Here is a 13,282-nt window from a genome sequence, read left to right on the forward strand (position 1 = left end):
TTACTGATTTGTAGATATTCGCAGATCTGTTTTATTATCTTTTCTAGTATCTTCCCAAGTATTGATGTTAGTTTCCTGTGTCTGTTTTTTTCTCTCCCCTTTTTTGAAGATGGGAACCACATCAGCTCTTTTCCAGTCCTATGTTAATTCCTTGGTGCTCCAGGATTTTTTTTTGCGGTATCCCATCTCACCCACCGAAACGGCAGCATGTTATTTCAATAAAGCCCAGGAAAAGTGACACAGAAAATAAACATTTATTGATATGTAGTGTAAAAGGGAGACTAGAAATACATAAATGTCTCCCAGAGAAAAGAGAATGATAATACTTTTAAGTATTAGTACATCAAAATCAGACAATTATTGTTCAGTTATTCAAGTTGCTGAGAACAAGAGCACTTGGTGAATTGGTTAATCTAAGCCTTCCAGAAAAGCAAACTAAGAGGCATTCACTGAAATTATCAGTTTTGAAACCAACCTTCTCCCTACACGTTTTGAGCCCACCCAATCTCTGCACAGGTTAACTTCCCCCATTTCCTTTCCTCCGTTTACAATCAGCTGCAATTCCTATATTGCCTCAGAAAAATGGCAATAGAGCTCACGGCCCATTGCAGCCCAACACCCTCTAGTTCTCTGCGCCTGGAAGGTCTCTGCAAGTAGGCAAAGGGCAGGGATGCCCAACTCCCTGCAAATCCAGGCCTTTGTGCTTGACCGGCACCCTAGGCGGCCGAACCAACTGTCCGTTTGTTGAAGCAGCACCACCGCCAATCTCCAACTAAGGTGCTCGTGGCAAGAGTGACCTGCCAATCAAGGAGCCATCTTCAGAAGTCCACCAGGACAACGTTCTGTCTCAGCACAGATGCAGTGTGGCTTTGCAATTATTTAAGATCATGCTCCTCTTCAGACGCTTAACATAAGTAACTGGCATTTTTGCAGCAATCTGCTTTTAATATTTCCATGTAAAAAGGTGGATTTTTCCCCAGAAACCCAGAACGCCATATATTTGCTTTTGGAACTATTCGAGAGTTACTTAAAAAAGCAACACCAAGCTTTCCAGTCCTTTATATTTACTCCTAAAACACATTAACATCTATCCCAAGTTAATCTTCTCACCAAAAGGCTTTTCCTGCATAAATAATACCCTTTATAGTGGATTATCATACATAATTTACAAAATACTGTATTTTAAGATGCTGCTATTAATCAGCTTAGCATAAAATCAAAGAATTTGCACAATTGGGGCCCATTGTTTGAATCCCATTGGCACAAGCTAAGGCACAGGCCTCCCAGCAGGAGCAGTTCCCCCCCGAGGAAGGAAGGAAGGAAGGGGTCTTTCAGAACTCCAAGTGGAAGGGAGCCACCGCTGACAGCCACGGCCACCAGGGCTTCGAAGGTACCTAAGGACGCAGTTCAGTTCCCTGGTAACTGAACAGATGCACTTGCTGCTCTAGGAGGACAGAGGCCACAGGTCGGGAAAGGACCAGCGTGTCTTCAGCCCTTGACCCGCCTCCAACTCGTGGCTGGGGAAGAGCGGGGTGTCCCGCAATACAGACAAACCCACTACAAGAGGCCCAGGTATTCTTTGGTTTCTGCATTTAAGAAAAACTTTTTTTTTAAATTTCCCCAACTATTTTAGTTGTTGATTAGCTTATCTGTAAACAGTTGATTTCTTCTTTTTTAAAAAAGTAATGGATGATCAAACACAAATTTTAGGCTGCTGTATTTCAAGGTTTCATAACAGCTTTTCATTTTTATCTATCCCAGACCTGCTGTCCTTAAAACTACAAATAAATCAGTAATCAACACTCTGTGAAAAACTATCTTGTAAAAAGCAAAATATTATCTGATGTATTTTTCTCTCAAGAAAACAGCAATAAAAAGGCATCACTACTTCTAGCTAGTCTTCAAAGAGGCAGCTTGGCCAGCCAAGCCACCGGGGAGCCGAGGGGGAGCCGAGTGGGCCAGTCCCAGGAGGACACCCCCCCGCCTGGGCCAGAAGACGCAGGCCCACTGCTGAGCCCCCCCCCCCAAGCTCAGGACCTGGCACCTGCAAGGAGGGGGTGGGGTTAGCCGCCTTTTAGGGCTGTCAATCCGACATTCAGGAGAACTTCGCTTTGGTCATCATTTTGACTACCTATAAATGAAAAACGTCTATTTTCAGAATCACAGGTGATCTTTTCGTTTTTGTTTAAAAATGGGTTTGTGTAAATATTTTTCCATATTCCTGCTACAAGCAGCTGGTGTGTGTGTGGGGTGGGGGGTGTTACCATCTCCTAAGCATTAAGGGGCGTTAAGAAGTTGGCAAAGTGGCTGCAGCCGGAGGAGCCAGCTGGGCCTCCCTTCCCCTAGCAAATCAGCCCCTGGCGCATGCGGATGATCTGGAGCAAGGCCGCCTGCACATCCTCATCCATGTGACCCTGCAAAATTAAAAGGAGACCTTTAAGAAAGTAAACAACTGAACACTGAAGACCCGTCCGTTCCTGCTCTGAGGTTGGATGGTTGAATAAGAAGCCTCCTTGAAAGGAGACGGCCGTTGTCCTGGAGGAGGCCAAGCCAACCTCCCTCCCCAAAGTCCCTGCGAGGCCACGCACCTGAACAGCACTCAGAAGGTGCGTCCGGTAGATTGAGATGACTTCTTGGTGCTGCCTCTCAGCATCCTAAAACAAAGGAGGAGTCTTCCATTAGTTTTCTACCTGAAGCGACCAAGAGGATTGGCTTCCCTCTGGTTGAGGAGAGGGGAGATGTCACCCAAGGGACACCCCTGGAAATTCCTCCTGAGATTTTAATCCAGTGCTGACAGTCAGCGAGTCCTTGGGGTTCTCCCAGCTTGCTTGTTTCCTTGCAGAGTGAAATATTGGCACACACCAGGGGAAAACAACAACACCCATATTTAAAAGGAAAAGATTTTAAAAGCTGGCAGGCTCCCGGAGAAGAGCCTTCTGCGTGGCTTCTGCCCTCTGGAACATCTTCCCTCCCTCCCGACCTTTCCTAAGAGCCTGAAGACCTGGCGGTGCCAGACGGCTTGGGGATCCAGGGGAGGAGCTTCCCACTGCAGGCGGTTGAATTAAAACTTCATCCCACCTCCCCACCCCCATCGGTCCAGCCCTGCTCTTTCCCATCTGATGTTAATGATTGTATCCACTGTGTTCTATGATGGTGGGTTTTAATATTTTTAATTGTTTTATGTTGTAAGCCACTCAAAGTTGTATACAAGATCGGTGGCAAATAAATTGGATAGACAGACAAGACAGCCCATCAGTCAATCAGTCAAGGAACCCTCGGGGCTCTCTCAGCTTGGCTGCTTGCTGGCAAACTAGCCGTGGACTGATGGGATCGAGTCAGGTCATGAAACGTCTGCAAGGACCAACCAAGATCAGAGAGGACCCACACTTTCCCCCTAAGCGATTGTGATGTCTCCCTTGGGCGACTCTAGTTCTTCCTCGGAGGCCAGCTCAGGGGAGGATGAGCTCATTCCTGGGCATGTCAGGAACTGGGCTAATTAATGACTGAAAGAGTTTTACAGGATGCTGTGGCTGGGGACAGCTTGCAGGTCAGTGAGGAGCCACCTTCCATGGTGGATCTGAGAGCACGCAAGGCAGAGGAAAGACGAGAGCAATGGAGATCTGCCAGATTACTTGGGAGAAGGCCCTTGCCTGTCTTGATGGGTTACACCCAAAACTATTTATCACGGCAGGCAGAGAGAAGCGTTGCTGCAAACAACATGTTTCATTTACGGCTGTGCTTTCCTTGTGCTTCCTGCTTGACTTTGTGCCTTGGAGACTCTGAACGTCTCTAGCCAAGTTAACTCCTGTAGGTGTAGTATGTCAGTATGGCCTGGTGGAATTAAGTTTGTTTGGTGGACTTATTTGTTGGAGCAATTTCCCATTGTTTTATGGACTGTTGGCAGTTGCTTTGTGGACTAACCTTGACCTGCTTGTGGCTGGATTTATTTGGGACAGTTCTGAGGCTGGGTAAAGGGAATTGCTGGGGAACATTAATAAGCTTTCTAAAGCCACACTTTTGTGTGTATGTGTGAGTGAGAGGGGTAGCACAGCAATATATATTCTCTTTTATAGGAAACAAGTGTTAATGGAAGGAGGAGCCACGCACTCAGGTTTCTTCTGCAGATGTGCAGAGTTGCAAGTTATGCAAGGACTGAGATATTATTCTCCCACCAGATCTAAGTGTGGCGCTCCGAAGACACTGCAATGGGTCCCAGAGTCCTACTTACAGCCAGCTGCTGCTGCAGAGTCTTCACTTGGTTCTGGAGCACTTCCATCTGTGGAATTTGCCTCTGTGCAGGAATGCTGTGGGTAAGCTGTGAGAGGCCATGAAGAGCCTGTTTGAGCCGTTCCACATCATTGAGAAGCTCCGTTATCTTCAAGGGAGAGATGGATAACATTTCCATGAAAAGAACAAGGAAGCCCTGGCCTCCCATCACCCCTGGCTCACAAACGGGGAGAAAGAACACAACCCAATCCCTGGAGTTTGGGCAAGTTTCATCTAGAAGAGGACAGAAACCCAGCTTTGCCCACAAGAGAGAGCTGACCCCATGTTCACACTGAATTCTTGCCTAACATAAAAAGGAAGTAGGAAACAAGTGCAGGCATCTCCACACTGAGCAGCTCTTGTCTCTTTTGTTTTAGCTACATCAACAGCTTTGGAATGACGACCTGCTACTCCACCCATCCCAACTACAGGAGGAAGGAGGAATGCAGGCCACCCAAATCGAGAGAGACTTCAGGTCAGAAAGCCAAACTCCTGAGCGCTTTAACATCTTAAACTGACCAAGGTCGCTTGTCTTCTGGGTATTATTTTTTATTCAATGGCAATGCTGTGGTAATGCAATGTCCCCTCAGAGCTTGCCAGCCGCTACGCTACAGTGACTACATGGGAGCTACCAGGCGTTCAAACAGAGATGGTGGGCATACTGTAATTAAACAAAGATGTGAAAAAACAGTGGCAGGTTTTCAAATTCCCCACACATGAACCCAAATGTCTGCAGAGGAAAATGTGAGCACAAAACCTGATAGTGCAGCGTTTGCTCACCTGGAAATCCTGTAAAGGCCCTCAAGAGATCAACTACTGGCAATTTAATGTCCTTGGGGGTTTCCATAAAGGACTTGTGTGGGATTTATAAATGCCGCTTTAGGGAAGCAACCATTCTCTAATGGCTTCCTCCATTCCAAAGCTACTGAAAGGAAACCTATGCTAGGAGAAGTCAGCCTGGCCTCCTTAGGCACCTCAGCTTCCCCGTTTCAACTGGCTCACCTTGTTATCTTTGGCCTCCACCTGCTTGGCAGACTCCTGGATCCTTTTCTGCAACTCCACAATGGTACTCAAAGACTTGTCACACCGCTCTTTCTGGTCTTTGATTTCCTGCTCAATGTTGACATTCCTTGGCTGAAGCAGCTCCTTCTCATCCCTCAAGGATGGCTCCTCTGCGTTTGCCTTCAGCGAGTCGTCTTGCAGCTTCTCCATCTTTTTAGTCAGCCCAGCTAGCTTCTCAGCCATGCTGCTCACCTGGCCCTCTAGCCTGCTTCTCACCCTCTTGTGCTCAGATGCCTCCACCACCTCTCTCTTCTCCAGCTTGCTTAGTGCTTCCTTCGTGCTCTGAAGGTCAGAGTGTAGGCGGGAGACCTCTTCTTTTCTGGCTTGGTTTTCTTCCTCCTTCTCTCTCCATCCGGACTGGAGAACTGCCATTTCCTTTTCTAGCCTTGCTTTGATTTGGGAGTGTTCTGCCAAAGGCACCGAGGTGGCCTGTAGATGGGCCAGTTCCTGCTGCAGCTCTTGAGCTCTCTGCAGCTCTTGCTGGTTTCTGGTGGCCTGGCTGTCAAGTTCTGCTTTCAGGCCCTCAATGGTGCAGCTGAGCTTCCTCTCCAGGGCCTCCACCTGCTCCAGAGGAACGTACTGGCCCTGCAAGCGGCTCTGCAGGAGGAGCACCTCTGAGCGCTGCCTGGTACTCTCCTCCTGGAGCCGCTCCTTCTCTCCCGTGACCCCGGCAAACTTTTGCTGCAACTCCCTTAACTCCTTGCTCAGGTCGTCCGCCTTGCTTGATAACATTCCCTCCATTTCATGATATTTCTCTGCAAGGATATAGTTTTGCTGCAGATCATTTTGGACCGTCAGGATCCCTGCTGTTAACTTTTTGATTTCCTCGATGTGTTTCTGGATTTCTTCCTCTTTTATTCTGAGCTGTTCCCCCTGTTCCAGGAGCTGGTTTTTCAGCTCCACCACAGTTGCCTCAAAGTCCCGCTTCTTTTCATCCAAACTGGCAAGGGGAGCATATTTGGACTTGATGCATTCTTGGATCAAGTCAATCTCCTTCTTCTGGGCTTCAATCTCTGCATGCAATTGGGCAACTTCTTCTTGCTTTTCTTGGTACTTTGCCAGCATTGCAGAGTTGCTTCTCTGAAGGTCCTGAATCGTTGCGTTCAGAGCAGCCACTTTACTGTCATGGTCTTTTGTACTGAGATATTCAGCCTGCATTTGACTTTGCAGCCCCCTCAACTTCTGTTTCAATGCACCATTCTCCTCATTGACTTTCAAACATTCCTGCTTCACCTTTTCCATCTTCTCCTTCAGGTCTGACAATTCTTCACCTGTCCTTTCCAGCATGATGTTCAAGGCCGTTTTGGCCTCTTCGTGAGTTTCTGAAGAGACATACTGCTCCTTCATGACCTCTCGGAGAGCTGCGTTTTTAGTAACCAATTCTGAGACTTTGGCCTGCTCTTTTTCATATCTTTGGTTAAGCTCATTAAGCTGCTTTTGTAAGTCTGCCAAGGTAGATTTTAAGACTCCTATCTCCTTCTCGTGCTTTTCAGGAGGAATGTAAATTGTCTGAAACTTACTGATCTTCTCCTGTAGTGACAGCTTCTCCGCTAGTAGTTTCTCTACTTCTCCTTTATACCGGTGATATTTTTCAGTGGCTTCCGTCACCTTCTTGTTCAGCTCTCCTACCACTTTCCTGGTGTCTTCATTGGTCTTCACGGGGACATACTGGGTCTTCACCTCACCCCTGAGGGTCTCCATCTGCTGCTTTAGGAGGCTGTGGTCCACCTGAGCCCTTTCTACTGCCTTCTGCAAGGCTTGGTTTTTCTGTTTAAGCTCCAAGTGCCCCTTCTCAAGCTCACGGGCCCTTTGCTCATATCTGCTTCTGACATGCTTATGTTCCTCTGGCTTCACATAGTGAGCAAACTGAGCTTTCTGCTTCTCAAGCTCCGTCCTAAGATGCTGAACTTCCGTGCCCAACTTTTCACGCTCTTTCTCCAACTCTGCTAGCTTCCAGTCCTTCTCATCAATTTCACTGGAGAGAGAACTCCTCATCTTCTCAAATTTGTTAGCCAATTTCACTGTCGTTTCCTTCAGCTGCTCTTCTGCCTCGGAAAAAGTCCTCTCCCTTTTTTCACGTTCCACCTTCAACATGCCAAGTCCTTTCTGCAACTTTTTGTTTTCCTCCACCAGCCTTGCTTCGTCTCGTCTGAATTCTTCCACTAATAGCTCGTTCTGCTTCAACTGATTCCTCAACTTGCCCACTTCAGCTGAAGCTCCCTCATACTTAGCCTTCATGTCTTTCAGCTGCTCCTTCAGCTCCTCAGTCACCTTAGTGCTACCTGCAGCAGCTTCATTGGTCAGGTGATCCTTCAAGGCAAGAAAGTGGGTCTGCATCTGCTTCACTTTCCCTTCTGAATCAAACATTCTCTTCTGCACATCTTTTAAAGCATCTTCCAGTTGTTTTATCTGCTGATCTGACTCTTGCTTAATTCTTTCACACTCACAGTCCAGGGCTTTGCATTCTGCCGTCTTGTGGGACAGCTCTGCCTGAAGCCTGCTGAGGTCACCTTTGGCTGCCTCATAACAGTTCTTGATGCTGCTGAGCTCTCGCTTGAGAGCATCCGCCTCTGAGGTGGAGCCCTGGGTTGGGCTTAAGAGCTCCAAAGGCCTCACCATGGACCGGCTCTGGAGATTAGCAGGCGCCAAAGCCAGGATTTGCTTTAAACAAAACAAAGGTATTTGTTAAGTTTCATGCAACGGTTTCTATAAAACAGTAACTTCTAACCGTTTTTGATGTAAAAGGAAAAGCCTCCATCTAGTTCAACTAGGGTATTTTGAATGCCACACTCCCAAGTTCATTCCAAAATTTTTCAGATTAAAAGGCAGACCTATGTTGGTTAGAAGGATGGACAGTGTTGATGTGTTGTTGGATCACCGATTATACTTAGGACTAAAAGTAGAAAATAGGTGTAAGGACATCCCTCCACTAACATAAATGTATTGCATCTAAGTTTTATTAACTTGGAGATTAAAATGCAAAACATGTGGGAAGGGTTCAGAGGCTGCAGCAAGTGGGGCCACAATGGAAAGGAAATAGCCTACATTATGTTCCCTTTTTTGGGAAAAGGCCTTGTTTTTAAATAGCATTAAACCAACCTTTCAGCGCTATTTTTGTGGTGAATCTGTAGTTTTTATGAACTTCCCACCTCAAAAGGGCAGAAAAGCCAATTGTGACAACCACAATTGCAGGGCAAGACTGACAGCAAAAAAAGGCAGGGGGAAGAGGGCAGTTTGGGGGCATGTTCTTGCTTCTCAAAGCCTCCGCCTTCTCACGGGTGGAGCTACTACAGGAAGCTCTGCTGAGGAATGTAGCATCTCCAAAGGGTGCCCAGTAACAGACTTGGATGCCAAATAATACATGGATCGCCCTTGGGAAGCAAACTGGAGTTGCACTGGAAGCAACAATATTCAGGTACCTGGGATCCCGCAGAATAGCCTGGGTCCATCATTAGTACATTTTCTTTCCCTTAAGAAAAAACAAAACATATTCCTTCTTTAATTTGAAACAAATGTCAAAATATTATATTTTCAAAAAGAAAAGAAAATCAAACACATACTCTGGTTGCACCAACACTTTTTGAAATGGTATTCCATCTCTTCAGATGCACCAAGTATTCCCATATGCTTGCACAAACACTTGGGAGGTGAAAAACACAGTACTAATTATATTAAACTGACTTAACTTAAAGCAATATTAATAATCTAGCGTTGGCTTTATATAGAAGAGTTACCACAAACATCATGGCATTAGTAAGCTATTACTATTGTGAGATGTAAAATATTATTTTATTTAGGCTACAGGTGACAGATCTGGAAATCAAGATAGCTTAGCAGTTTCACAGTGGAATCTCCTCGGAGATTCCAAGTATGAATGGCTACTTTAAGGTTAGTAGCAGAAAACACGCAACTGAAACTGCCAGAGGCTGAAAGCAGACAGATTCCATCCCAGGGTTTTGAAAAAGCTGCCAGGTGTGATCTCAGAACAACTGAACCCTCTCTTTCAGAGCTCCTGGAGCATTCGGGGACTATCCGAGGGCTGAAAAAGAATTGACGTGGTTTCAGTCTTCAAAAAGGGAGAAGGTGTGGATCGAGGGAACTACCGACCAATCAACTTGACACTGATACCTGGGTGAAATCCTAGAAACTAGCAAGGCAATTGCTAGAAGCCAATGTGGTTTTTTAAAAAACAAATCTTGCCGGATACACCTTATTGCCTTCTTCAACGAAGTGACTAAATTGGTGGATCAAGGAAATGCTGTGGACATAGTTTACTTAAAACTTCAGCAAGGCTTTTGACAAAGTAGAACACAGTCTGCTTCTTGGTAACCATATAGGTTGGACAGCATCACAACCAGATGGATTCACTGTTGACTGACCAACCACAATCGGCATTTGGTTCTCAATGGAACTGCATCTACATGGAGGGAAGCATGCACCGGGATACCCCAAGGTTCTGTCTTGGGCCCGGTGCTCTTCAGCATCTTCACAATGATGGGAATGAGGGGATAGAAAGGGATCTAATCAAATTTGCAGGTGACGCCAAACTGGGGGAGGGGGACAGCTAACATTTTAAAAGATAGATTTGAGATCCAGAAGAACTTTGACAGACTGGACCTATACAGCCAAATTCCTAAGTGATGAGAAAAGTAAGGTTTTACACTTAGGCAAGAAAAACCAAATGCAAAGGTACAGAACAGGTAGGACATGGCTCAACAGCAGTATCTGAGAGAGGGATCTAGAAGTCCTAGAGGACAGTCAGTCGAGGATGAGCCAGCGGTGTGCTACTGCAGCTGCCAAAAAAGCCAGTGCAGTCCTAGGATGCCTCAACAGAGGAATAGTATCAAGATCACGAGAAGTGATAGTGCCACTTTATACTGCACTAGTGAGGCCACCCTTGGAATACAGCACCCAGTTTTATTCACAATACAAAACAAAAAAATACCCTACAAGGTGTGCAGAGAAGAGCAACAAAGTGGTTAAATTGTAAGATGAGTGATTGAGGGAACTACTATGACCAGTCTACCAAAGAGGAGGATTAGGACCGATATGATAGTACTATCACTCCTCGTGATCTTGATACTGTTCCTCTGTTGAGGCATCCTAGGACTGCATTGGCTTTTTTGGCAGCTGCAGTAGCACACGGCTGGCTCATACTTACCTGACTGGTGTGGCATTTGAGACATTGCACTAGGAGTAGGGAAGTCCAGGTTTCTGTCTCCTTCATAAGGCCACACCTGGAATATTTCATCCTCTTTTGGTCACCACATTACAAAAAAGGGGGTTGAGACTTTGGAAAAAGTGCAGAGAGCAACGAAGTTGATTAAGGGCCTGGAGACTAAAATATATGAATAACACGTCAGCCGTATCTCCCGCATGGGTTTCCTCAGCCTTCTTGCCATCAGCTGCCAGAGTGATGGGGAAGGAGCCTCAGACCTCTGAGGTGGAGAAGGGTCCTGGTCCCATGAGAACGGAGGTTTGCACTCATGAATTATGGCACTGCTGAGGAGAGACGATTTCCCTCCGTCAAGGCCAACCATCCTGAGACTCCAGGTGGTGGGAGAAATATCCGAAGATGGGCCTTTTCATAACATCACACTGGATGTTGGTTGGACTCTCAGTGCCGGACCCTGGGGGGAGGGATCTGGGGTAACTCAATCTGTAACTTTTGTGCGTTTTGAATCAGATCTTGCCTTGCTTTCGCTGCTATCATTTCAAACGTAGTAAAAGTACCTCTCCTCTACCTCAATGGAGTTGGGGGTTTTCTTTCTTGACTTTTGGACAGAGGCAGGCCTGACAGAATGGTTGCAGGTTTTGGGTCTGGCTTGTCTAGAGAAAAGGAGGACTAGAGGTGACATGATAGCAGTATTCCTGTATTTGAGAGGCTGCCACAAAGAAGAAGGGGGTCACCTTACTTTCCACAGCACCAGAAGGCCAGACAAGAAACAATGGATGGAAACTAATCAAGGAGAGAAGCAACCTGGAATGAAGGAGAAATTTCTTAATAGTGAGGACAATTAACCAGTGGGGCAGCTTGCCTCCTGAAATTTGGGGTACTTCATCACTGGAGGTTTTTAGGAAGAGACTGAACAGCCACCTGTCTGGAATGGTCTGGGGTCTCCTGCTTGAGCAGGGGGCTGGACAAGACGACCTCCAGGGTCCCTCCCGGCTCTATTCTGAAGTGAATGGAAGCCTTGTTTACCTCCACCCCCAGCACATACACAGATCTAAAAACAGACGTCACCAGACCCATGAACATCAACAACTGAGGACGAAACATTCCTCCAGAAAAGAGGCAGAGAGCAGAAGATAAAGGAGAGGCAAGGAGGGCAGAATATCATACAGTGTTGGAAGAACCAGCCTTCTCTCATCTCTTAAAAGTGCACAATGTCCAATGTTGAGCTATTTGAGCATCCTCCTGTTGTCCATCGCTTGGGAGGCTTCACCAGCATGTGACTGCATGGGCATATCCATATCCCTTCTGCACATGGACTCAATTCCACTGAGAAGCCTACCACATCTCCTCAACTTCACCCCACTGCCTGCTTACTTAAAAAAAACCACTACATTGTTTTGGAAGAAGTCTGCTAGGAATTCATCTGCTTCCTGGAAGCACAATTACATGATGCACTAATAAGCAACTGCAAAACTGTACAGACATGGCATGCTGAAGAAAATATCAAAAACTACCTACTGTTATTAAGGCTGCTTCTGGATCCTGCATGATCACCCTGAAATCACAAAAAAACAGATATGGTTTTAGATAGCTGATTGGCTGCCAATCAGGAGCTTAAAATTCCTTCAGAATTACCAATGATAAAATTCAAGGTCTTGTAAAATGTATGGAAGTTTCATTCTTATCAACAAAATATATACAAGAGATAGTAGCACACAACCGAGCTCTCTAACTAAACGAAGAGAAGTGACAGTTTCAACCTATTCTGCATTGGTCAGACCACAGCCAGATTATTATGCCCAGTTCCGGCTCTGCATTTGGGGATGGATATTCACAAACTGGAGAACGCCTGGAGGACAATGGTCAAGAGGCTCAGGGTGGGCAACAGTGGAAAGCATCGGCTGCTCTTAGCTTGGACAGAGGAGTCTGTAGAAAGAAAAGGCCGTTTCTATCTGAAGGGCTGTCATACAGGCAACTGGGCAGAATTGATCCAGAAAATGGGCAAGAAACGATGGTTTAAAATAGAAGTAGTAGATTTATCAGGAAAAAAAAATCTGTATTGGCAACAGCCATTCAGCCATGAAACAGAATGCTTTGGTGGGCGGGGGACGGATGGACGGGGTGGGGGGAACGGCTCTTTTTTACTGCAAGTACTGAAACAAAGGTCATCTGTTGAGGATGCTGTAATTGTGGATCCTGCAGAGGATCAGATTAGATGATCTCCTGGTTTCCTTCTACCCCTTCCATTCTGTGATTCTCACCCAATTATTTCTTCTCTGTCTCCTCTCTCTCTCTGTCTATATCTCCCTCCCCCCCTTCTCACACACACACACACACACACACGTTTTCTGGTTCTGCAAAGGACCGCTAGAACTGAAATATGCCTTCCAAATGAAGGGACATTACCTCATGGAAACGGAGTTTTGACTTCAGAGCTTCAAGCATCCGCAGACTCTCTTCTTGTTGCTGTTCCTTTGTGGCCAGAAGCCTCCTAAGCTCGTCTTTCTAGAAGAGAGCAACAGTCACTGCTATGGGAGCCAGAAAGTGTCTGATTCTCTTTCTGGGATAATATACTTTATAGGTTTGATTTACACAAATATCCCACAGTGTATCGCAATCAAGCAAGCTAAAGCTACTTGAGACTTAACATATGCTGCCATTACATAAATCCTGCACGTTAGCACAATTAACCCAAAATGTTTTTAAAACACCCATTGCCATTAATTTATGATTTTAGATCTATTCGGCAATTATCCAAGGAGATGGAAAAAATGTTTT

General features: G+C 46.0%; 1 protein-coding gene across 6 annotated transcripts in view; it reads right to left on the minus strand.

Moving 5' to 3' along the window:
• Positions 1 to 235: 235 nt before the first annotated feature.
• UACA (uveal autoantigen with coiled-coil domains and ankyrin repeats) overlaps positions 236 to 13,282 on the minus strand; it is a 43,095-nt gene continuing 30,048 nt past the window's right edge. For all 6 annotated transcript variants that reach the window (XM_087973016.1, XM_026684658.2, XM_087973015.1 and 3 more), the window contains exons 13-19: positions 12,911 to 13,009; positions 12,023 to 12,059; positions 8,748 to 8,797; positions 5,269 to 7,989; positions 4,229 to 4,375; positions 2,589 to 2,654; positions 236 to 2,414 (exon numbers count right to left, since the gene is read on the minus strand). In XM_087973016.1, coding sequence (XP_087829142.1) covers positions 2,343 to 2,414; positions 2,589 to 2,654; positions 4,229 to 4,375; positions 5,269 to 7,989; positions 8,748 to 8,797; positions 12,023 to 12,059; positions 12,911 to 13,009 — 3,192 coding nt within the window. In that variant the 3' untranslated portion in view covers positions 236 to 2,342. The remainder of the gene's footprint in view (positions 2,415 to 2,588; positions 2,655 to 4,228; positions 4,376 to 5,268; positions 7,990 to 8,747; positions 8,798 to 12,022; positions 12,060 to 12,910; positions 13,010 to 13,282) is intronic.

Source organism: Notechis scutatus, chromosome 11, assembly GCF_049901735.1.
Source record: "Notechis scutatus isolate UNSWTSFEM ecotype Mainland chromosome 11, rNotScu1.2, whole genome shotgun sequence".
NCBI classification, from domain to species: domain Eukaryota; kingdom Metazoa; phylum Chordata; class Lepidosauria; order Squamata; family Elapidae; genus Notechis; species Notechis scutatus.